The sequence below is a fragment of the Lampetra fluviatilis genome, chromosome 55 (genome assembly GCF_964198595.1).
Source record: "Lampetra fluviatilis chromosome 55, kcLamFluv1.1, whole genome shotgun sequence".
NCBI lineage: Eukaryota > Metazoa > Chordata > Hyperoartia > Petromyzontiformes > Petromyzontidae > Lampetra > Lampetra fluviatilis.
In genome coordinates, this window is record NC_136329.1 from 8132009 (window position 1) to 8157976 (window position 25968).

The 25968-nt window shown below is 51.1% G+C and overlaps 1 protein-coding gene across 1 annotated transcript in view; it reads left to right on the forward strand.

Moving 5' to 3' along the window:
- The window catches only part of NR2E1 (nuclear receptor subfamily 2 group E member 1), a 36010-nt gene extending 10202 nt beyond the window's left edge, over window positions 1-25808 (forward strand). Inside the window, exons 2-11 of the mRNA XM_078879878.1 lie at window positions 4683-4709; window positions 11958-12103; window positions 14443-14530; window positions 16664-17052; window positions 18459-18554; window positions 21305-21442; window positions 22163-22259; window positions 22934-23074; window positions 23947-24049; window positions 25646-25808. Coding sequence (XP_078736004.1) covers window positions 4688-4709; window positions 11958-12103; window positions 14443-14530; window positions 16664-17052; window positions 18459-18554; window positions 21305-21442; window positions 22163-22259; window positions 22934-23074; window positions 23947-24049; window positions 25646-25808 — 1383 coding nt within the window. The 5' untranslated portion in view covers window positions 4683-4687. The remainder of the gene's footprint in view (window positions 1-4682; window positions 4710-11957; window positions 12104-14442; window positions 14531-16663; window positions 17053-18458; window positions 18555-21304; window positions 21443-22162; window positions 22260-22933; window positions 23075-23946; window positions 24050-25645) is intronic.
- The last annotated feature ends 160 nt before the right edge of the window (window positions 25809-25968 follow it).

Below are 25968 nucleotides of genomic sequence, written 5' to 3' on the forward strand. Positions count from 1 at the left end.
ATTATTATTATTTTATTACTTCCATTCTACGTGACTTTACCGAAAGAACCAAGAAGCTCGAACATTCTGTTGACCGGCTTGGATGTTTGCGTATACAAAGATCCCCCGTGTAGCCTGTAACAGACTGTTGGGGCAAGTGCCGTTCGCGAGCAGCACCTATGAAGGCTACCGGCGCTGTGGCACACGAGGGGGTGGGTGGCCAGCACCACGCCCGGCCGCCTTTGTCTCCCCCAGCGGCGATGTTTACGACACACCGCTGCACCAGCTACTCATTTGAGGCTGAGTCGACCTAGGGGAGGCCCATGCTCGGTTCAGATAATCCTCACCGACGGTGTTGGCCTTGAGCGGGAATCGAACTCGGGTCGCCGGGTTCGTAGCGCAGCGTAGCGCTGACTTCTTTTGCACCGTACGCAGCCCACCGCGCTCATCGGAGGTGAAACAAAGTTTATTTACGGTACAATAAACGTGACCGTGGCACAGAGGTCGCAAACGGGTTTTGATTCCTTACCCGTACCCGGCCGCACCAGGGTCGCAAACGGGTACCCGTACCCGGCCGGGTACGGGTACCCGTTTGCGACCCGTACCCGTACCCGAAATGAGTGACAAACGGTTACTCACCAGTGACTCACGGCCTACCCGTACCCGGCCGCACCAGGGTCGCAAACGGGTACCCGTACCCGGCCGGGTACGGGTAGCCGGATATCGGGTAGGGTACGGGTATCGGGTACCCGGTTGGGACCTCTGCCGTGGCGTCATCACCGTTAGTAGCATGGGTAGTGGGGTCAACCGCTATTGCTGAATCTGCGCGTGATTAGAATGAAGAGTGGTTGGTCTATTAATTATACTCTCAATATATATTGAATATCAATACCACAAGTGCTTAAATTATTCACGTATTTGATATCATCACGGTTTGGAGGGACGGATTATCATGATCATAATCAATAATCCCGTCCCAAGGTCGATAAAATTCGTACCACTTTGGTCGCAAGTACAAAGCCTTCCGATGGGCATACGCAGGCGCTGCCATGTGAACGTGGACACGTTTCGACTGGGTCACTTTAATAACAAAGACACACACACGCGTGTATGTATCTATAACGTGTGTCAATAATCTAAAGTGTTGCTCACATAGCTTGCTTAAGGAACAGGACAAAGACGCTGATTCGCAAGTATAATCCCGCATGCACAGTTTCAGTTTTTCATTTATTTGGAATAACCCCGTGAGCTATTCGGCTCTTGATTCGGGTGCAACCGCAACAAACAATAAAATGACAAGATACATTTTAAAAAAATTACTGTACGCAAATTGAAACGCCCCCTATAAAAATAATAAAATCTTCCAGAAAAGCACCATTTGTTTACATACTTTTGTTATTTTCTGTAAAAAAAACGTAGGTAAAAAATAAAATAAAATGAAAACTGATTTAATTTAGTTAAAATAAAATAAATTGAAATGAAAAAAACGATTTAATTCAGTTGTTTTCATTTCAATTTATTTCATTTCTTACCTACGTGACTTTACCGAAAAAACATAAAAGTATGGATCTTTGCAGTCACGAAAACTTAAATTCCACCATTGGTTTATGCTGCGTAGAAAAATGTGCTATAAAAAATAGAGGCGTTTTTGTTGTCGGTGTTAGATCGCGTAAAAAAATGTTAAGTGTTGTGTCGTTAAAACCCGCCACCACCCAACGCAGACAATCAGCAAAGTGTGTGTGGGGGGGGTCCGTCACGTCAAACAGAACGCGGTTCAATTCGATACGAGGAACAAGCACGGTTTGTGTGGGAGAGGGCAAATCCACAGCGACGTTGACAATCTTGAGTCCAACGTTTCGCCAGCTATTACAACGGGCATCATCAGGAAGAAAAGTATCCGCCCCATAGAAGTTCGTCGGTTGATCACGGTAGCAGGCTTTCGCTACCGATATCATCCATAATATATGTTGGGGTGAGATCGATTTGACTGTTGTTAAGTAACAAGCACTGCACCGATTTGCGTGTGTGGGAGGAGGCAAATGCACAGCAAAGTTTACAATCTGAGCAACTCACAGAGCCGACAGCTCTGGGTTTCAGCAGCGCGCGATCGGATCGAACGCCACGGTGAGCGTGGCTAAGGAGCTTGTATCGACGAATTGTATCGATTAGTCGATCACTCTCTCCGCCGTCGACTAAAATTGATGGGTGAGAGAGTACTACAGGGTGGGGCCCCGATCAAAAAGTAAAAAAATGCAATTTCGACAGATTGACCAACGCTGTCGAAACCCCTTAAAAAATGTATTTATCATCTCTGGTTCTTTCGGAAAAGTTACGTAGATAGAAGAAAAATGTAATAAAAGAACACGACGTTTCGGACGCAACACAACGGACGCTTGTGTTGTGACCGAAACGTCGATTTATTTTCTTTTTTTTTCGACCTACGTGATTTTACCGAAAAAACCAGAGAACATGGATTCCTGCAGTCACGAAAGCTTCAAATCAACAACTAGAATTATTTCGTCGATTTATTTTGCAGGCATAAATGCATGCACGCCCTATATTCAATAGAGTCAGTAGATCCTACTGACTCTATTGTGTGTAGGGTGTGTAGTAGATACTACTGACTCTATTGTATGTAGGGTCTGTAGTAGATACTACTGACTCTATAGGATGTGTAGTAGATACTACTGACTCTATTGTATGTAGGGTGTGTAGTAGATACTACTGACTCTATTGTGTGTAGGGTGTGTAGTAGATACTACTGACTCTATTGTGTGTAGGGTGTGTAGTGATACTACTGACTCTATTGTGTGTAGGGTGTGTAGTGATACTACTGACTCTATTGTATGTAGGGTCTGTAGTAGATACTACTGACTCTATAGGATGTGTAGTAAATACTACTGACTCTATTGTATGTAGGGTGTGTAGTGATACTACTGACTCTATTGTGTGTAGGGTGTGTAGTGATACTACTGACTCTATTGTATTTAGGGTGTGTAGTAGATACTACTGACTCTATTGTGTGTAGGGTGTGTAGTAGATACTACTGACTCTATAGTTTGTATTGTAGATACTATTGACATCAAGTGTTACTACGCCACTGATAATGTAGTTACTACGCCACTGATAATGTAGTTACTACATCACTGATGTAGTTACTACACCACTGATAATGTAGTTACTACACCACTGATAATGTAGTTACTACACCACTGATAATGTAGTTACTACACCACTGATAATGTAGTTACTACACCACTGATAATGTAGTTACTACATCACTGATAATGTAGTTACTACGCCACTGATAATGTAGTTACTACATCACTGATGTAGTTACTACTCCACTGATAATGTAGTTACTACGCCACTGATAATGTAGTTACTACACCACTGATGTAGTTACTACACCACTGATAATGTAGTTACTACGCCACTGATAATGTAGTTACTACATCACTGATGTAGTTACTACACCACTGATAATGTAGTTACTACGCCACTGATAATGTAGTTACTACATCACTGATAATGTAGTTACTACGCCACTGATAATGTAGTTACTACGCCACTGATAATGTAGTTACTACGCCACTGATAATGTAGTTACTACACCACTGATAATGTAGTTACTACACTACTGATAATGTAGTTACTACACCACTGATTATGTAGTTACTACAACACTGATAATGTACTTACTACACCACTGATAATGTAGTTACTACACCCACTGATAATGTAGCTACTACACCACTGATAATGTAGCTCCTACACCACTTATAATGTAGTTACTACACCACTAGTAATGTAGTTACTACAACACTGATAATGTTGAGTTATTAATGGATTGAGTTGTTGAGTTATTGATGGATTTAGTGGTCGAATTATTGATGGATTGAGTTGTTGAGTTATTGATGAATTCAGTTGTTGAGTTATTGATGGATTGAGTTGTTGAGTTATTGATTAATTCAGTTGTTGAGTTATTGATGGATTGAGTTGTTGAGTTATTGATGGATTGAGTTGTTGAGTTATTGATTAATTCAGTTGTTGAGTTATTGATGGATTGAGTTGTTGAGTTATTGATGGATTGAGTTGTCGAATTATGGATGGATTGAGTGGATAAGTGGCTGTGTACGTAATGAATTGAGCAATTCAATGAGCAAACGCGCATAGTGGAGTGAGTGAGTGTGCGTGTGTGAATGATTTAGTGAGCGAGTGAGTGAGTAGTTGAGTGAGTGAGTGGTGTATTGAGTTGTTTATTGTATGGATGGGTGAGTGGCTGTGTGGGTGAGTGGTTCACTGGGTGGCTGAGTGAGTGGCTGAGTGGTCGAGTGAGTAGCTGAGTGAGTGAGTGGTTGACTGGCTGAGTGAGTGGCTGAGTGGTTGACTGTGTGAGTTAGTGGCTGATTAGGCGAGTGAGTGGGTGACTGGGTTAGTGAGTGGCTGAATGAAGAGTTCACTGGGTGAGTGAGTGGGTGAGTGAGTGGTTCACTGGGTGAGTGAGTGGCTGAGTGAGTGGTTCAGTGGGTGTGTGAGTGGCTGAGTGAGTGAGTGGTTGACTGCGTGAGTAAGTGGCTGAGTGGGCAAGTGAGCGGTTGACTGGGTAGGTGAGTAAGTGGCCGAGTGGGTGAGTAAGTGGTTGAGTGGGTGAGTCTAACCACACTTTTTTCCCCCGCCCCTTCTCCACCCTCTTTCCATAGAAGCCATGAGCAAACCGGGTTCGGCAAGTAAGGCACAAACCCTTACTAATACATACTCATCTACACACTCATATACACACACTCCCTTACTTACACACACACACCTACACACACGTATACACACACTCTGTTACTTACACATACTCACCTACACACACTTATACACACACCCTTACTAACACATACTCACCTACACACACTTATACACACACTCCCTTACTTACACACACACACCTACACACACTTATACACACACTCCCTTACTTACACATACTTACCTACACACACTTATGCACAAACTCCGTTACTTACACATACTCACCTACACACTCATATACACACACTCCCTTACATGCACACACACCTACACACACTTATACACACACTCCCTTACTTACACATACTCACCTACACACACTTATACACACACTCCGTTACTTACACATACTAACCTACACACTCATATACACACACTCCCTTACTTACACACACACACCTACACACATTTATACACACACCCTTACTAACACATACTCACCTACACACACTTATGCACAAACTCCGGTATTTACACATACTGACCTACACACTCATATACACACACTCCCTTACTTACACACACACACCTACACACTCATATACACACACTCCCTTACTTACACACACACACCTACACACACTTATACGCACACACCCTTACTAATACATACTCACCTACACACTCTTATACACACACTCCCTTACTTACACATACACACCTACACACACTTATACACACACCCTTACTAACACATACTCACCTATACACACTTATACACACACTCCCTTACTTACACACAACAACAACAACAACAACCGCCATTCGCCACTAAGTGGCGGTGACGTCACCACGACGCTTGTGCCAGGCCAAGTGCATCTTGAGGCCACGTGAAGTGTCGAACGCCCGCTGGCAGGAGGTCACGGGGCAGACCCAGCAGGTGCCACGGGTCGACTAACACTCATACACACACACACTTACATACACACACCTACACACACTTATACACACACACATACACACACACTTACATACACAAACACACCTACACACACTAATACACACACACTTACATACACACACCTACACACACTTATACACACACATACACACACTTAGATACACACACTCCCTTACTAACACAAACACACCTACACACACTCATACACACACACACTTACATACACACACCTACACACACATACACACATACACACACTTACATACACACACTCCCTTACTAACACAAACACACCTACACACACGCATACACACACACTTACATACACACACCTACACACACATATACACACACATACACACACTTACATACACACACTTACATACACACACACACTTACTAACACGCCCCCACCCTCCATTCGTGTACCTCGCTGGCCTCCAGAGGTGCTCGCGACCTCGCCAACGGCAAATTTCGTCACAAAGCGACACGTGGGGGGAGGCAGGGCGGGGGTGGGCGGGGCTTGGCGGCGGAGGGGGCATCTTTGTTCTAGATTTGAAGCTTTCGTGACTGCAAGTATTCATATTCTTAGGTTTTTTCGGTAAAGTCACGTAGGTAAAAGAAATCAAAATTAATAAAAGTAAAATAAAAAATAAAATAAAAATCACAACCAGGGGTAGTATCCCTTGGAATATCTCATTTACTTGATTACAGCAAGCGTGCTGTGACGGTTCCACCTGAAGACGGAAGCTTGTGTTGCCTCCGAAACGTCGTGATTTTTATTTTATTTTTATTTTACTTTTATTAATTTAGATTTTTTACCTACGTGACTTTACCGAAAAAACCTAAGAATATGGGCATCTTTGTCTTTGCGCGCGCGACTTTTTTTTTGACTCCGCTTCTCTTTCCGCCCGATGGCTCAAACATCGCGACGCCACCGAAGTTCCCACTCCCGTCACGCGCGCGCGCGCTCGCTCCTAATTGGACTCGTAGACACCAAAGGCAAAAGCTTCCCCCACTTTGCACCCTCCCCGGTGTAGCCTCCGACGGGCTGTTAATGATGACGTCGACGATGATGACGATGACAACTACGATGACGACGACGACGATGATGATGATGACGACGACGACGACGACGACGACGATGATGACGATGATGGCGATGATGACGATGACAACGATGACGACAACGACGATGATGACGACGATGATGATGACGATGATGACGCCGATGACGACGATTTTGACGATGACGACGATGACGACGACGACGATGACGATGGTAACGACCATGATGACGACGACGATCATGACGATGATGACGACGAGGATAACGACGATGATGACGATAACGATGACGACGATGATGACGATAACGATGACGACGATGACGACGATGATGACTATAACGATGACGACAATAACGACAACGATGACGACGATGACGACGACAAGTCGACGACTATATTAATGGTGGCCAGGGTCGCCTCTGTCACAGAACTTCCAACACAGCAGCCCAGTGGGGCCCTCTTGCCCTGTGAGATTGACAAAACGACCAGTCGAATCATTGTATTTATGTACCGTAATGTTTACGAGATGTGTTTACCCCCGCCTTGTACTTTGCACTCGTTTCGTGTTTGTGCGTTCGTTGTTATTGTTGTCAATGCTCCTAACCGGTACATCTGTGACACAAAGAGCTTCATAGCTGTGTAGTAGGTTTTTACCCTTTAAACTGGTACAAAACTGACACCTTTATACAAGGCATCATGTTTGCAATAACCACAACACAAGTAGTCAAAATGCAAACAAAAACAACTCTGATAATAATAATGATATGCACTGTCCTTGAAGTTGATTGGTCCACACCGAGACAGCTTTTCTTAGAGCCTAGTCTCCATTGGTGTTGGACCAGATGACGCCAAAAGGCGTACAACTCAAAAACAGCGCACTATCAGAGTATTGAGAGCTCGGGGTAAGCATTTACACTATGAGACCTCCTTTACCAGTGGCAAAAGACTAGGCTCTAAGGAAAGCTGTCTCGGGTGTGCACCAATCAACTTCAAGGACAGTGCATATTATTATCATTATCAGAGTTGTTTCTTTTTGTTTGCATTTTGACTACTTGTGTTGTGGTTATTGCAAACATGATGCTTTGTATAAAGGTGTCAGTTTTGTACCAGTTTAAAGGGTAAAAACCTACAACTATATTTTGCCACTGGTAACGGAGGTCTCATAGTGTAAAAGCTTCATAGCTCTTCAAATTCCTTCCTCCCTCCCTCCGGTACAGATTCGGATGATTCGAAATCGGCGCTGCGAGCCGGGGCACGGTGGCGGTGGGCTGTGTGGTCCCTCGTCCGCCTTTGTCTCTCTCCTCTGCTCATTCTGCCCCTCCCCCCAATACCCCCCCCCCCCCGTCTACCCTCCCCTGTGCGGTGATTGACAGCTCGGCTAATGAGTCGTGAGGCTCAGACAAATGCAGCTTCTGAGCGCAGTCAAGTTCAGTTTGAGCGAAACGTGGTTTGCTTTATTTGCCTCCACGCTCTCTCTAATTCCCCCCACCCCCACTCTCCCCCCCCCCTCTCTCCCACTCTCTCTCCCATTCTATGTAACTCCCCCACTCTATGTAACTCTCCTTTTCTCTCTTTTTCTCTCCAACTCTCACCCTAACTCCCCCCCCCGCTCCCCCCTCTCGCTCTCTCCCCCTTTATCTAACTCTCTCTCCAACTCTCTTTCTCTCTATCCCTCACTCTGTGTCTTAAACTTCTCTCTCCCACTCTCTCGCATACTCCATCTAACTCGCTCGCACGCTACCTTAAACTCCTTTTCTCAAACTCTCTATCCCAGGATCTTTTTTCACCCCCCCCTCCCACTCTCTTGTTTTTTTTACGATCAGAGGAAACAAGAAGATGCTCGGTTTAGTCGGCACTTTGCTTCGTTCATCATTTCGGTTTTTTTTAAATGAAAGATTTCACGTTTTGTACCATTGTGCATCAACATCAATCTGTGCTACTTTCTTCGTAGGCACAAACATCAACACGGAGAAGCACGCTCTGCCCCTCCTTCCTACCCCTTCCCTCTCTCTACCCCCCCTCTCCCCCTCTACCCCCTCTCTCTACCCCCTCTCTCTCTCTACCCCCCCTCTCTCTCTCTCTACCCCCTCTCTCTCTCTCTACCCCCCCTCGCCCTACTCTCACTACGGTCCCCCTGTTTTCTATGTAATTTTTTAAAACTCTTTCTAACGCTCACTCTCCCTTTTCTAACTCTCACACACACACACTCTCTCTCTTCAACGCTCTCCAACTCTTTCCAACTCTCTATATCTCCCTAACCCTTTCGTTCTCTCTCATTTTCATTTGTGTTGCTGGTGACTGTATTTCATATTGAAATCGCCTCCAGTGCAATTCCTGCTGGCGGCATAAAAAGTTGTTTAAAAGTCAAACAAAAAAGTCTCTCTCGCGAAATCACACTCTCCCACTCTCCCCTCAACTCTCTCTTTCAACGCTCACTCACCCTTTTCTAACTCTCTCTCTCTCTCTGGATTTGTAGCGTTTATTTTCATTTGTTTGCTGGTGACTTTGTGTATTTCATATCGAAATCGCCTCCAGTGCTGTTGCTGCTGGCGGCAATAAAAGTTGTTTAAAAGTCAAAGTCTCCCCCACTCTCTCTTTAACGCTCTCTTTCCAACTCTCACTAATCTCTTGAACTCTCTCTCTATTTCTCTCTCACACGCTCTCGAACTTCCACGTTTTCTCTGTTGCTTATCAGCTCTTAATATGCACGCGATCGTAGACCTCTGCATGTAGATACACAGTGCAACAGGATATTGACACTGGAGCAGGAGGAATCAGAAGAGCTTTGAAGATCTTTTTGTCACAGATGTACCGGTTAGGGGCATGGGGATCACAACCTTGCAGCAACAAACACAATTCATGATACAGGTTTTGTTGGGGTTAGATCGCGTAAATATAAAATGTTGTGTCGTTAAACCCGCCACCACCCGACACAGCCAATGAGTAAAAGTTTGCCACGTAAACAGAACGTGGCCAATTCGTTACTAGTACAGCACTAACCGGTTGTGTGTTGTCGAGCAAATCCACAACATTTACAATCTGAGTACTGAGTACAATCACAATCAGTACGTTACTGGTACAGCACACACCGCTTTGTGTGTTGTGGAGCAAAGCCACAACAATATTTACAATCTTCTTGGTTCTTTCGGTAAAGTCACGTATAAGGGAAATAATAAAATAATAAAAATGAAACATTATTGTATTTTATTATGTTTTATTTTTATTATTGTATTGTTTCCCTTCTACGTGACTTTACCGAAAGAACCAAGAAGATGAATCCCAGCAGTCACGAAAGCTTTAAATCGAAACTTAACATTTACAATCTGAGTACCCTGACGTTTTGCCAGTCATTACCACCAGCTTCATCAGGCGAAAGCCAGATCTGCGTGGAGAAATCCTGCTCCTGTTTCGTTCCTTAAATCGAGGCGTAGATGTGATGACGTCACAAGTGACGTCATCACATCTACGCGAAGTGGGGGGTGGGTGAGGGATTAAGGAATGCATCTAAATGACAATGGGTCTCCATTGGCGGCTGGGTTATTTAACGGGTTTAACGACACATTTAATGAACTTACACAATCTAACCCAAACAAAAACCCGCATTGTGGATGATATTGGTCGCGAAAGCCTGCCGCGTTGTTAAACTAACAAGACACAATCCTCACAAACACGATAGGAGTGCAAAGTATCGCAAAAAGGTCTACGAATCACTTACAAAAATATACACGTAACACTAAGCTACGATAAACTCAACTGTGTTGTATTGTTACGAGCTAAGGGCTTTCTCAGAAGCGACACTGGCCATCACGAACGATAGCAGTTCAGCAAAGCAGTGGCTTTATCATCGCGTGGGAATTTACAGCGGCAAAAATCCTCTAAACAATTTTAGATTGGAAGCTTTCGTGACCGCAAGGACACACTTAAGCGGTTGTGCTTTCGCTACGTTGTCCGCCCACCTGAAGAAGGACGCTTGTGTTGAGTCCGAAACGTCGTGATTTCATTTAGTTTTCATTTTTTTACCGACGTGACTTTACCGAAAAAACCAAAGAATATGAATCCTCTACTTAATGTAGACGCAAGCGTAGAGCCCCGGGGTTTGCATCTGAGATTCAGGTGTAGTGAGTTGATGGATTCATCCTGCTCACTAGTGACTCACACAGAGAATCCCATAGGCTCACACAGAGAGTCCCATATGCTCCCACAGAGACCCATAGACTCCCACAGAGACCCACACAACTCACAAAGAGACCCACAGACTCACACAGAGACCCATAGACTGACACGGAGAGTCCCATAGACTCCCACAGAGACCCATACAACTCACAAAGAGACCCACAGACTCACCACACAGAGACCCACACAACTCACACAGAGACCTACAGACTCACACAGAGAACCACAGAGACTCTCCACACAGAGACTCACCACACAGAGACCCACACAACTCACACAGAGACATACAGACTCACACAGAGAACCACAGACTCACCACACAGACAACCCACAAACTCACCACACAGAGACCCACACAACTCACGCAGAGACCTACAGACTCACACAGAGAACCACAGACTCACCACACAGACAACCCACAGACTCACAGAGGACAACAACAAACTAAGCCGGGTGGTTGTCTCTGTGCTGTGTGTCGCGTCTCCCGCCCGCTCACCACCACTACCACCACCACCACTACTACCCCACCACTACCACCACTACTACCCCACCACTACCACCACCACCACGACTACCACCACTACTACACCACCACCACCCCACTACCACCACCACTACCACTACTACCACCACCACGACTACCACCACTACCACCACCACTGCCACTACCACTACTACCACGACTACCACCACTACCACCACCAACACCACCACTACCACCACCACCCCACCAACACTACGACTACCACCACCACCCCACCACCACTACCACCCCTACCACTACCACCACCACTACCACCACCACTACCACCACCACCACCCCACCACCACCACCACTACCACCACTACCACCACCACCCCATTACCACCACCACTACCACCACCACTACCACCCCTACCACTACCACCACCACCACTACCACCACCACTACCATCACCACAACTACCAACACCACCACTATCACCACTACCACCATGACCACCACCACTACCACCACCACTACCACCACCACCACGACCCCCCCGTGCCCCAGGCCGCCTGCTGGACGTGCCGTGTCGCGTTTGCGGTGACCGCTCCTCGGGCCGCCATTACGGCGTCTTCGCCTGCGACGGCTGCTCCGGCTTCTTCAAGAGGAGCATCCGGAGGAACCGCGCCTACGTCTGTAAGGCGTCCAGTCAGGTAGGGTGCGGTGGTGGTGGTGGGTGGCGGGGGTGGTGGTGGTAGTGGGGGTGGTGGGGGTGGTGGTGGTAGTGGTGGTGGTGGGTGGTGGTAGTGGTGGTGCTGTTGGTGGGTGGCAGTGGTGGTGGTAGTAGTAGTGGTGGTGGAATGGCGGTGGGGTAGTGGTGGTGGGGCAGTCGTGGTGGTAGTAGTGGTGGTGGTAGTGGTGGTGGAGTGCTGGTGGTGGGGTGGTGGTAGTAGTGGTAGTGGTGGTGGGGGTGCTGGTGGTGGGGGTGGTGGGTGGTGGTGGTAGTGGTGGTGTGGTGGTGGTGGTAGTGGTGGTAGGGGTGCTGGTGGTGGGGGTGGTGGGTGGTGGTGGTAGTGCTGGTGGTGGGGTGGTGGTAGTAGTGGTGGTGGGGGTGCTGGTGGTGGGGGTGGTGGGTGGTGGTGGTAGTGCTGGTGGTAGTGGTGGTGGGTGGTAGTGGTGGTAGTGGTGGTGGTGTGGTGGTGGTGGTGGTGGTAGTGGTGGTGGTGGAGCGCCGGGTAGCTAAAGCACAGCAAGATGGAACAGTAGGGGGGGGCACAGGTGGTGGTGGGGGTGGTGGTGCATCGGCCACTCGTCTCAGTCAGTCGACCCGTGGCACCTGCTGGGTCTGCCCCGTGACCTCCTGCCGGCGGGCGTTCGACACTTCACGTGGCCTCAAGGTGCACATGGCCTGGCACAAGCGTCGTGGTGACGTCACTGCCACTTAGTGGCGAATGGCGGTTGTTGTTGGAGTGGTGGTGGTAGTGGTGGTGGGGTGGTAGTGGTGGTGGTAGCTGATGGGATGTCCGCGTGGTTTGTTCCTGCAAACTGAAACTCGAACCTGTTCAATGCTTCACCGAGCCAGGGCCCATTGAGCTCGGAATCTCCGTTTCAAGGGCTGCTCACTTCCCCTTCAGATACAATCAGAAATGTTGAAATAAAAAACTATTCTTGTTCCGATTGTAATTATTTATTTACGAATCACCCCTCTCGCTCTGCTCAGTCGGCAGTCAGAAGGGTGGCTATGAGATGTTGACTACCTCGCCTGGTGTGCAGGAGGTCGTGGTATACAGGAGGTCGTTGGTTCGATCCCGACCCTGACGATGCCTTCCGCTGTAGATTTGGAGTCTGCGTTTCTCTCTCATCATCACGGTGGCTAGGAGATGTTGACGACCTCGCCTGGTATGCAGGAGGTCGTGGGTTCGATCTCGACCCTGACGATGCCTGCTGCTGTAGATTTGGAGTTTGCGTCTCTCTCTCTCCCCGTATTCGCGTGGATTTTTCTCCGGGTCCTCCGCTTCCCCCCCCCCCCTCCACGTTTAGAATCAACGTCACCACGCGTTCAGAGTATTTGGCCACTGCTATAAATGTCCACGTGATTATGACGTCAATGATGACGTCGATGATGACGACGATCCCACGTGGTGGAGCTGCGATCGTTTGTGATAGCCAGGGCCGCTGCTTCAGAGCAGCTCACCAAAACAAAGATGCCTCGTATAGCCTGTAACAGACTGCTGGTACAAGTGCTGTTCGCGTGACGTTGATTCTAAATGTGGGAGGTATAAAACCGGAGGATCCGGAGAAAAATCCACGCGGCCACTGGGAGAGAGAAGAGAGAGACGCAAACTCCAAATATAAAGCAGCAGGCATCGTCAGGGTCGGTATCGAACCCACGACCTCCTACACACCAGGCGAGGTCGTTAACATCTCCTAGCCACCGTGATGATGATGAGAGCGAGACGCAGACTCCAAATCTGCAGCGGCAGGCATCGTCAGGGTCGGGATCGAACCCACGACCTCCTGCACACCAGGAGAGGTAGTTAACATCTCCTAGCCACCGCGGCGTTCCCTTAGCCGAGAGGTCACTCACCCACGCGCGGTGTCGTCGGCGTTGTTGTTGACACTGTTTGTGTGTGCGCCACTGAACACCAACGCAATCCATGACACGGGCAGTTGCAGAGCTGCACCTTTACCTTTGTCCGCTGGGTGTGATGTGACCCCCTCCCATCACCCTCCCCATCACCCCCTCCCCCATCACCCCCTCCCCCATCACCCCTCCCCCGAATCACTCCCGCCCCCATCACCCCCCCCCCCCCATCAACCCCCCATCAACCCCCCCATCACCCCCTCATCACTCCCCCATCACCCCCCCCCCCCATCACTCACCCATCACCCCCCATCACCCCCCATCACCCCCCCATCCCCCCCCCACCACCCCCCCATCACTCCAACATCACCCCCCCCCATCAACCCCCCCCCCCATCACCCCCACCCCCCACCACCCCCCCCCATCACCCCCCATCATCCCCCACCACCACCCCCCGCGTGCCTGCAGGGCGGCTGCCCCGTGGACAAGAGTCACCGCAACCAGTGCCGCGCCTGCCGCCTGCACAAGTGCCTGGCAGCCAGCATGAACAGGGACGGTGAGGACGTGGTGGTGGTGGTGGTGGCGGTGGTGGACGTGGTGGTGGAGGTGGACGTGGTGGTGGTGGAGGTGGTGGTTGTGGAGGCGGTGGAGGTGGTGGTGGCGGCGGTGGAGGTGGCGGTGGTGGACGTGGTGGTTGTGGCCGTGGTGGTGGAGGTGGACGTGGTGGTTGTGGAGGTGGTGGCGGTGGTGGTGGCCGTGGCGGTGGTGGTGGTGGACGTGGTGGTGGTGGAGGTGGCGGTGGTGGTTGTGGAGGTGGTGGTGGAAGTGGTGGTGGAGGTGGTGGCGGTGGTGGAGGTGGTGGTGGTGGTTGTGGAGGTGGTGGTGGTGATGGTGGTGATGGTGGTAGCGGTGGTGGTGGTGGTTGCGGTGGTTGCGGTGGTGGTGGCCGTGCTGCTGGCGGTGGCCGTGGTAGCGGCGGTGGTGGCCGTAGTGGTGGCCGTGGTGGTGGAGCGCCCTCTCGTGGTGAGAGGCAGGGGGGCAGGGGTGGGGAAGGGAAAGATGGGGAGGCAGTGGGAGGGTCATGAAGTAAAAACGTTCAAGCAGTCTAAGTGCACCGGAGCGTAGCTTGTTAACCTGTAAGCGCGTTGTGTTGTGAGCTGCTGTGATGCCCCACCCAGCTCCGTATCTCTCGTTCAGAAGCGACCTTGGCCATCGCGACCTCAGTTTCTCCTCGTTGACATTCGTTCTCATCGCGTGGACATTTGATAGCAGCAGCAGCAGCAGCCAAAAAAACAACTCCGTAAACGCGCGGTGACGTTGATTCTGAACGTGGAAAGGGGACAAATCGGAGGAATCCTTAAAGAAAAATCCACTCGGTCACAACGACAGACTTTTGACTTTTTAAACAACTTTTTATTGCCGCCAGCAGCAACAGCACTGGAGGCGATTCCGATACGAAATACACAAAGTCACCAGCAAACAAATGAAAATAAACGCTACAAATCCAGAGAGTTTGAGAGAGAGAAAGTGGGAGAGAGAGAGAGTTATAAAAGGGAGAGTGAGCGTTGAAAGAGAGCGTTGAGGGGAGAGTGGGAGAGTGTGATTTCGCGAGAAAGAGAGTTAGAAAGATATAGAGAGATATATAGAGTTGGAAAGAGTTGGAGAGCGTTGAAGAGACTTTTGACTTTTAAACAACTTTCTATTGCCGCCAGCAGCAACTGCATTGGAGGCGATTCCGATACGAAACCCACAAAGTCACCAGCAAACAAATAAAACAAACGCTACGAATCCACGCGCTGTGGCGCTAAATGCGCCGCGCACAACACGAAAGAAAAGCCACGTGGTGGTGGTGGTCATCGCGCATGCCACGGTGACGAGCGAGCGCTTCAGAAGGCGAACACGAGGGTGCCGTCCACGCTGGTACAGAGAGGGGCTTTTCCAGCTCACCTGCGTTCGAAGAAGACACGCTGCACATCACCGACATGTGTGTGGTACGCGTGCTCCAGCCGGAGCCGCGCCTTGAGCAGGCCCCTAAACACAGCGAGAGAGAGAGACGCAAACTCCAAATATACAGCAGCAGGCATCGTCGGAATCGGGATCGAACCCACGACCTCCTGCACACCAGGAGAGGTGGTTAACATCTCCTAGCCACCGTGATGATGGTGAGAAAGAGAGACACAAACTCCAAATATACAGCAGCAGGCATCGTCAGAATCGGCATCGAACCCACGACCTCCTGCACACCAGGAGAGGTGGTTAACATCTCCTAGCCACCGTGATGATGGTGAGAAAGAGAGACACAAACTCCAAATATACAGCAGCAGGCATCGTCAGAATCGGCATCGAACCCACGACCTCCTGCACACCAGGAGAGGTGGTTAACATCTCATAGCCCCCGTGATGATGGTGAGAAAGAGAGACACAAACTCCAAATCTACCGCAGCAGGCATCGTCAGAGTCGGGATCGAACCCACGACCCCCTGTACACCAGGAGAGGTAGTTAACATCTCATAGCCACCGTGACGAGATGTTAAATAAATTTGCGTACTAAGTACACCCACAACAAGTTTGGGCAAGGCAGCAAAACGACACCACCAACAACAACAATCAGAATATTTTAGAATCGGAATCGTTATTTATTTATCTATCCCTCCTCCCCCCCCTCCCCCTCTATTCCCATCACGAACAGCCGTGCAGCACGAAAGGGGCCCACGGACATCGACCATCCGCAAGCAGGTAGCGCTCTACTTTCGAGGGACGCAATTTCACCACCACCACCAGCAGCAGCAGCAGCACCTCCACCACCACCACCACCAACAACAGCAACAGCAGCAGCAGGCTGGGGTGGTGTCGGTGGTCGGAATCGCCCTGAGCTCGTCACCCGCAGCACGGACACCGCGGAATCCCGAAGGCGGCACCACCACCACCACCACAACCGCCACCACCACCACCGCCACCACCGTTACCGCTACCACCACCGCTACCGCTGCTGTGAGCCGCGTCTCGCCGACGGGAGCTCTCGGCTTCTACTCGCACGGCGGGAGCGGCGATGGGGTCGGAGCTCGAGGCGATGGCAAGGTGAGTGCTACCAGCCACTACCACCCACTGCCACCCACCACTCACCACCCACTACCACCCACTACCACGCACTACCAGCCACTACTACCACCCACTACCACACACTACCAACCACGACCACCCACTGCCACCCACCACTACCAGCTACTACCACCCACTACCACCCACCACTACCAGCTACTACCACCCACTACCACCCACCAACCATGCACTAGCACCCACTACCAGCCACCAACCACCCACTACCACCCACTACCACCCACTACCACCCACTGCCACCCACCAACCACGCACTACCACCCACTACCACCCACTACCACCCACCACTCACCACCCACTACCACCCACCACTCACCACCCACTACCACCCACCACCACGCACTACCATCCACTACCACCCACCAACCATGCACTACCACCCACCACTTACCACCCACTACCACCCACCACTACCACCCACTACCACCCACCACTCACCACCCACTACCACCCACTACCACCCACCACTCACCACCCACTACCACCCACCACTCACCACCACCTACCAATCACTACCACCCACCACCCACTACCACCCACTACCACCCACCACTCACCACCCACTACCACCCACTACCACCACCACTACCACCCACTACCACCCACCACTACCACCCACTACCACCACCCACCGCGCACCCGAACAGCATGAGAGGCGCTCGTAGCGCCGGTGTCCACGGTGGATGTCCATCGCAGCACATCTCATTGGTTGGCTCTCCGCGGTGATGTCACAATGAAGCGCGGTCACGTGACGTGAGTGAGAGGCGGGGGGGGTACTCTGAACTTCCCGGTGGTCTTGTAATGAAAAGGCGCTTGGCGATTATGGTGGTAGTGGTGGTGATGATGGTGATGATGGTAATGACAGTGACGACGGTGATGGTGATGATGATGCTCGTGAGAATGACGACGACGATGGCGGTCGTGATGATGGCAGTGGTGATGACGTTCACGGGGCTGGTGGCGGAGCTGGTGATGGTGGTGATGATGGTGTTGATGAGTGATGATGGTGATGTCGTTCACGGGGGTGGTGGCGGTGATGGTGATGACGGTGACGATGGTGTTGATGAGTGATGATGATGGTGATGACGTTCACGGGGGTGGTGGCGGTGCTGGTGATGGTGATGATGGTATTGATGAGTGATGGTGATGAGTGATGATGATGATGGTGATGACGTTCAGGGGTGGTGATAGCGGTGCTGGTGATGATGGTGATGATGGTGGTGATGAATGATCATGATGGTGATGACGTTCACGGGGGTGATGGCGGTGCTGGTGATGATGGTGATGATGGTGGTGATGAGTAATGATGATGATGATGGTGATGACGTTCACGATGGTGGTGCTGGTGGTGTCGCTGTCTCCCCCAGTACTCCAGCGACGGCGTCTGTCTCAGTGATGGAGGTTCCTCGTCCCACAACACCCCATCTCTCCCCTCCGTGCCATCGCTTCCCGTCTCTGCGGAGGTCGGTCTGTGTGAGGAGGAGTCTTGAGTTGCCCTTCCTTCTCGACGCCAACTCACACCGCACTCCCATCACGGACACTCAAAAAAAACAAAAAACAAAGACCCTAACTCTCCAACTCCGTTCCCCTTAAATTTCCATTTCAAGCTTTTCGTGACTGCAGGGATTCGTATTCTTGGTTCTTTCGGTAAAGTCGCGTAGAAGGGAAACAATTAAAGAATAAAAATATAAAGCGTAATAAAATTCTCACGAAGTTTCGGCCACAACGCAAGCAGCCATTGTCATCAGGTGAAGAACAGGTCTGTCGGAAAGACAGCGTCCTAATGAACACCGCTAAGCTTGGCAGCGTATTTTAAGCTGGTGGGAGGAGCAGAGCACGAAATGTTGCGTCGTGAAACCCACCAGCGCCCGACACAGCCAATTAGGAAGGGGGTTGTCACGTGAACAACAAACCGCCAATTAGTTACCAGTATAGTGTAGTGTATAGTGTAGTGTATAGTGTAGTGTATAGTGTAGTGTATAGTGTAGTGTATAGTGTAATATAGTGTATAGTGTAGTGTATAGTGTAGTGTATAATGTAGTGTATAGTGTAGTGTATAGTGTAGTGTATAGTGTAGTGTGTAGTGTATAGTGTAATATAGTGTATAGTGTAGTATAGTGTATAGTGTAGTGTATAGTGTAGTGTATAGTGTAGTGTATAGTGTAGTGTATAGTGTAATATAGTGTAGTGTATTGTGTAGTGTATTGTGTAGTGTATAGTGTATAGTGTAGTGTATAGTGTAGTGTATAGTGTAGTGTAGTGTGTAGCGTGTAGTGTAGTGTATAGTGTATTATAGTGTATAGTATAATATAGTGTAGTGTATAGTGTAATTTAGTGTAGTGGAAAGTGTAGTGTATAGTGTAGTGTGTAGTGTATAGTGTAGTGTATAGTGTAATATAGTGTAGTGTATAGTGTAATATAGCGTAGTGTATAGTGTAATATAGTGTAGTGTATAGCAGAGGTGTGGACTCGAGTCATGTGACTTGGACTCGAGTCATGAATTTGATGACTTGCGACTCGACTTGGACTTGCATAACAATGACTTTGTCCCACCTATGAGATGTGGACTCGAGTCATGTGACTTGGACTCGAGTCAGACTCGAGTCATGAATTTGATGACTTGCGACTCGACTTGGACTTGCATAACAATGACTTTGTCCCACCTCTGGTGTATAGTGTAATATAGTGTAGTGTATAGTGTAGTGTATAGTGTAGTGTATAGTGTAGTATATAGTGTAATATAGTATAGTGTAGTTTATAGTGTAGTGTATATTGTAGTATATAGTGTAGTGTATATTGTAGTATATAGTGTAGTGTATAGTGTAATATAGTGTAGTGTATATTGTAGTGTATAGTGTAGTGTATAGTGTAATATAGTATAGTGTAGTGTATAGTGTAATATAGTGTAGTGTATAGTGGAGTGTATATTGTAGTGTAGTGTGTTGTGTAGTGTATAGTGTAGTGTATATTGTAGTGTAGTGTATAGTGTAGTGTATAGTGTAGTGTATAGTAGTGTATAGTGTAGTGTAGTGTAGTCTACTACTTCAGCCCACCGGTGTGTTGGAGAGTAAATCCACAACATTTACATTTTGAGTAGTACGACGTTTCGCTGGTAATTGCAACCAGCATCATCAGGCGATGTGCCAGAATAGTGAAGCAATCCACCTGCTTCCGATCTTAAACAGAGCAAGATTAACCCAATCAAGGTGCAGAGATCAAAGGTGGAGGAGGAGGATGGAGAGAGGCAATGTAATTCTATAACGTATTAGTAATCGGTTAATTAGTTTGTGTTTCCTCTATAAAGAATTGTAATTGTAAGGTGTATTACTTAATAACACACTTCCGCATTAGGCCCTGCAGCTGTCAAAGTGGTTAACATTAATTGCATTTCTCTCAATTTCAATGGAATTCTAGAATTGGTCTGGGCCAGCAATAATTCGTTTTGCACAACACTTCAACGTTATCAAAATCAATTGAGTGTCCTTGTTGGCAAGCAATGTTCTGCAACTTTATCGACAGTTGTGTTTGAGAGTACTCAATGTTGAACATAATGAGGCCTCCTTTGCCAGTAGCAAAATGTAATAAAAGGTTTTTTTTACCCTTTTTTCTGGCAACAAAACTGACACATTTTTTTCAAGGAATCATGTTACTGCATTAACCACAAAACCTCCCCGCGTCTCCCCTTTCCCTCCCCCGTCTCCCCTCCCCTCCGCGTCTCCCCCCCCCGTGTCTCCCTTCTCCCTCCCCGTATCCCCCCTCTCCTCCCCCCGTGTCTCCCCCCCCCCGTGTCTCCCCCCCCCCCCCCTCCCGTGTCTCCCTTGTCCCCCCTCTCGCTCCCCGTATCTCCCTCTTACCTCCCCGTGTGTCTCCCCTCCCCGTGTCTCCCCTCTCCCTCCCCCTCCACCCCCGCCCCTCCCGTGTCTCCCCCACCCCTCCCGTGTCTCCCCCCACTCCCGTATCTCCCTTGTCCCCCCTCTACCTCCCCGTGTCTCCCCTCTCCTCCCCATGTCTCCCCCCCCTCCCGTGTCTCCCCCCCCTCCCGTGTCTCTCCCCCCCTCCCGTGTCTCCCCCCCCTCCCGTGTCTCTCCCCCCCTCCCGTGTCTCTCCCCCCCCCCCCCGTGTCTCCCCCCCCCCCGTGTCTCCCTCCCCGCGTCTCCCTCCCCGCGTCTCCCCCCTCCACCCCCGCCCCTCCACCCCCGCGACCTCTGCCCAGGTGCCACCCGGCGTGGCCGTGCTGCAGGGTGCCGCGTGCCCCGAGTCGGTGTGCGAGTCGGCCGCTCGCCTCCTCTTCATGAGCATCAAGTGGGCCAAGAGCGTCCCCGCCTTCTCGGCCCTCCCCCTCGGGGACCAGGTTCGAATCCCCCGGCTTGTTATTGGGGTGCCACGGTGGCTAGGAGATGTTGACTACCTCGCTTGGTGTGCAGGAGGTCGTGGGTTCGATCCCGGCGCTGACGACGCCTGCTGCTGCTGTAGATTTGGAGTTTGCGTCTCTCTCTCATCATCATCATCACGGTGGCTATGAGATGTTAGCTACCTCGCTTGGTGGGCGAGGTAGCTATAGGTATAGTGTAGTGTATAGTATACTGTATAGTGCAGTGTATAGTGCAGTGTATAGTGTAGTGTATTGTATAGTGCAGTGTAGTGTATAGTGTAGTGTGTAGTGTAGTGTATAGTGTGGTGTGTGGTGTATAGTGTTGTGTATAGTGTAGTGTATAGTGTAGTGTAATGTATAGGTTTGTGTACTATATCGTGTAGTGTATAGCGTAGTATTTCGTGTATAGTGTATTATACAGTGTAGTGTATAGTGTAATATATATTGTAGTTTGTAGTGTAGTATATAGTGTAGTGTATAGTGTAATGTTCAGTGTAGTGCATAATGTAAGTGTACAGTGTCGTATGTCATGGCTCTCACGCGCGACACAATTCCACGCGTTTACAAATCACCCCACGTACCCCCTGGGACATTGCGACGTTACCCCCCCCCCCCCACCAGGGGTCCGCATACCCCTGGCTGAGACCCCCCTTGCCGCTAGACTCGGCTAGAGGCTGTGTGCGCGTGTGCCCCTCACAGCTGGTGCTGCTGCAAGAAGGCTGGCGGGAGCTGTTCGTGTTGGGCATCGCGCAGTGGGCAGTGCCCGTCGACCTGAGCACCCTTCTGGCTGTGGCAGGTGAGAGGGTTTGTGTACAGGTGTGTGTGTACAGGTGTGTGTATAGGTGTGTGTACAGGTGTGTGTGTGTACAGGTGTGCGTGTGTACAGGTGTGTGTGTACAGGTGTGTGTGTGTAGGTGTGTGTACAGGTGTGTGTGTACAGGTGTGTGTGTCTGCGTGTACAGGAGGTCGTGCGTTCAATCCCGACCCTGACGACGCCTGCTGCTGTATATTTGGAGTCTGCGTCTCTCTCCCCGTGGTCCACGTTTAGAGTCGACATCAACCACCACGTTTAGAGAGTTACTTGCCCGCTGCTCCCTGCTATTCCCACGCGACGACAACCGTGATGATGATGACAACGGTGACGATGACGACGATGACGACGATGACGACGATGACGACGATGACGACGGTTACGACGATGACGACGATGACGACGGTGACGATGATGACGACGATGACGGCAACGATGACGACAATGACGACGATGATGACGACGATGACGACGATGACGACGACGACGATGATGACGATGACGACGATGACGACGACGATGACGATGATGACGACGATGATGACGACGATGACGACGACAATGATGGCGCCGATTACGATGATGACGACCTCTAACTCAACAATGACAACAATAACGATAACCCACCCACCCCCGCGCCCCCCTTGTCGGGGGCCCAGGGCTGAACGCGGAGGGGGGAGCCCTGGGTCGCGTGGCGGGCGAGGCGCGGTCGCTGCACGAGACGGTCTGCCGCTTCCGCTCGCTGCGCGTCGACCCCACGGAGTTCGCCTGTCTCAAGTGCATCGTCACCTTCAAGGCCGGTGAGCGGGGGGGGGGGGGGGGTGAGTGGGGTGAGCGGGAGGGGGGGTGAGTGGGGTGAGCGGAGGGGGGGGGTGAGTGGGGTGAGCGGGGGGGGTGAGTGGGGTGAGCGGGAGGGGGAATGAGTGGGGTGAGCGGGGGGGGGGATGAGTGGGGTGAGCGGGGGGGGGTGAGTGGGGTGAGCGGGGTGAGAGGGGTGAGAGGGGTGAGTGGGGGGGGGGGGTGAGAGGGGTGAGTGGGTGGGGTGAGTGGGTGGGGTGAGTGGGTTGAGTGGGTGGGGTGAGAGGGGTGAGTGGGGGGGGGTGAGTGGGTTTAGTGGGGTGAGTGGGGTGAGAGCAGTGAGTGGGGGGGGGGTGAGTGGGTTGAGTGGGTGGGGTGAGAGGGTGGGGTGAGAGGGGTGAGAGAGGTGAGAGGCGAGGGTGAGTGGGTGGGGTGAGAGGGGTGAGAGGGGGGGGGTGAGTGGGTTTAGTGGGTTGAGTGGGTGGGGTGAGAGGGGTGAGAGGGATGAGAGGGGTGAGTGGGGTGGGTGGGGTGAGTGGGTTTAGTGGGGTGAGTGGGGTCAGTGGGGTGAGTGGGTTGAGTGGGGGGGTGAGAGGGGTGAGTGGGGTGAGTGGGTGAGGTGAGCGGGGTGATCAGTGCCGTGTGGACTAATCTGCTCCATCTGGACACAGGCTACACGGGGGGTCTTTGTGTGTTCAAAGACGCTGCTGCTACTCGCTAACAGCACTTGCCCCTAGAGTCTGTCACAGGCTACACGGGGGACCTTTGCCTTTGTGTGTTCACATGCGCTGCTGCTACTCGCTAACAGCACTTGCCCCTACAGTCTGTCACAGGCTACACGGGGGACCTTTGTCTTTGTGTGCGACTCGTGCAGTGGGCGCGTGTGGCCAGGAGCTCAGAGCCCTGCGCAGTGGAGCGGCCGTGGCCGCCCTGCAGGACGAGGCGCAGCTCACACTGAGCAGCTACATCCACAGCAGGTGAGGGCACTCACCACTCACTCACTCACTCAGCCACTCACTCACTCAGCCACTCACTCACTCAGCCACTCACTCACTCAGCCACTCACTCACTCACTCAGCCACTCACTCACTCAGCCACTCACTCACCACTCACTCACTCAACCACTCACTCACTCAGCCACTCACTCACTCAGCCACTCACTCACTCAGCCACTCACTCACTCAGCAACTCACTCACCACTCACTCACTCAGCCACTCACTCACCCAGCCACTCACTCACTCAGCCACTCACTCACTCACCCAGCCACTCACTCAGCCACTCACTCACTCACCACTCACTCACTCAGCCACTCACTCACTCAGCACTCACTCACTCAGCCACTCACTCACCCAGCCACTCACTCAGCCACTCACTCACTCAGCCACTCACTCACTCAGCACTCACTCACTCAGCCACTCACTCACCCAGCCACTCACTCAGCCACTCACTCACTCAGCCACTCACTCACTCAGCACTCATTCACTCAGCCACTCACTCACTCACTCAGCCACTCACTCACTCACCCAGCCACTCACTCACTCAGCCACTCACTCACTCACCCAGCCACTCACTCACTCAGCCACTCACTCACTCACTCACCACTCACTCACTCAGCCACTCACTCACTCAGCACTCACTCACTCAGCCATTCACTCACTCACTCAGCCACTCACTCACTCACTCAGCCACTCAATCACTCACTCAGCCACTCACTCACTCAGCCACTCACTCACTCAGCCTCTCACTCACTCAGCCACTCACCACTCACACTGAGCAGCTACATCCACAGCAGGTGAGGGCACTCACCACTCACTCACTCAGCCACTCACTCACTCACCCAGCCACTCACTCAGCCACTCACTCACTCACTCACCACTCACTCACTCAGCCACTCACTCACTCAGCCACTCACTCACTCAGCCACTCACTCACTTAGCCACTCACTCACTCACTCAGCCACTCACTCACTCAGCCACTCACTCACCACTCACTCACTCAGCCACTCACTCACTCACTCACCCAGCCACTCACTCACTCAGCCACTCACTCACTCACCCAGCCACTCACTCAGCCACTCACTCACCACTCACTCACTCAGCCACTCACTCACTCAGCACTCACTCGCTCAGCCACTCACTCACCCAGCCACTCACTCAGCCACTCACTCACTCAGCCACTCACTCACTCAGCACTCATTCACTCAGCCACTCACTCACTCAGCCACTCACCACTCTCTACATCCACAGCAGGTGATGATGAGAGAGAGAGACACACACAAACTACAAATCTCCAGCAGCAGGCATCGTCAGGTTCCGGGATCAAACCCACGACCTCCTGCACACCGGGCGAGGTAGTTAACATCTCCTAGCCACCGTGATAATGATGATGAGAGAGACGCAGACTCCAAATCTACAGCAGCAGCAGGCATCGTCAGAGTCCGGATCGAGCCCACGACCTCCTGCGCACCAGGCGAGGTAGTTAACATCTCCTAGCCACCGTGGTGCCCTAACATCTCATGCCCCCCCCCCCACCGCGTGCCCCCTCCCCCCTCACCCCCCCACCCCTCCCCCAGATACCCCGGGGAGCCGTGCCGCTTCGGCAAGCTGCTGCTGACGCTGCCTTCCCTGCGCGCCATCAGCAGCGCCACCATCGAGGGCGTCTTCTTCCGCAGGACCATCGGCTCCGTGCCCATCGCGCGCCTCGTCGCCGACATGTACAAGAGCACCGACGTCTAGTGGGGGGCACTCACGTCTAGTGGGGGGGCACCGATGTTTAGGCGCCCTGGGGGGGGGGGGGGTGCAAGGGAGCTCCCACGTTGTCCCCTAACACAGCTGCACACGCAGCACTGCCAAGTCACCGCGGTCGCCAAAAAATCTGAATCTGAACATTTCGTTG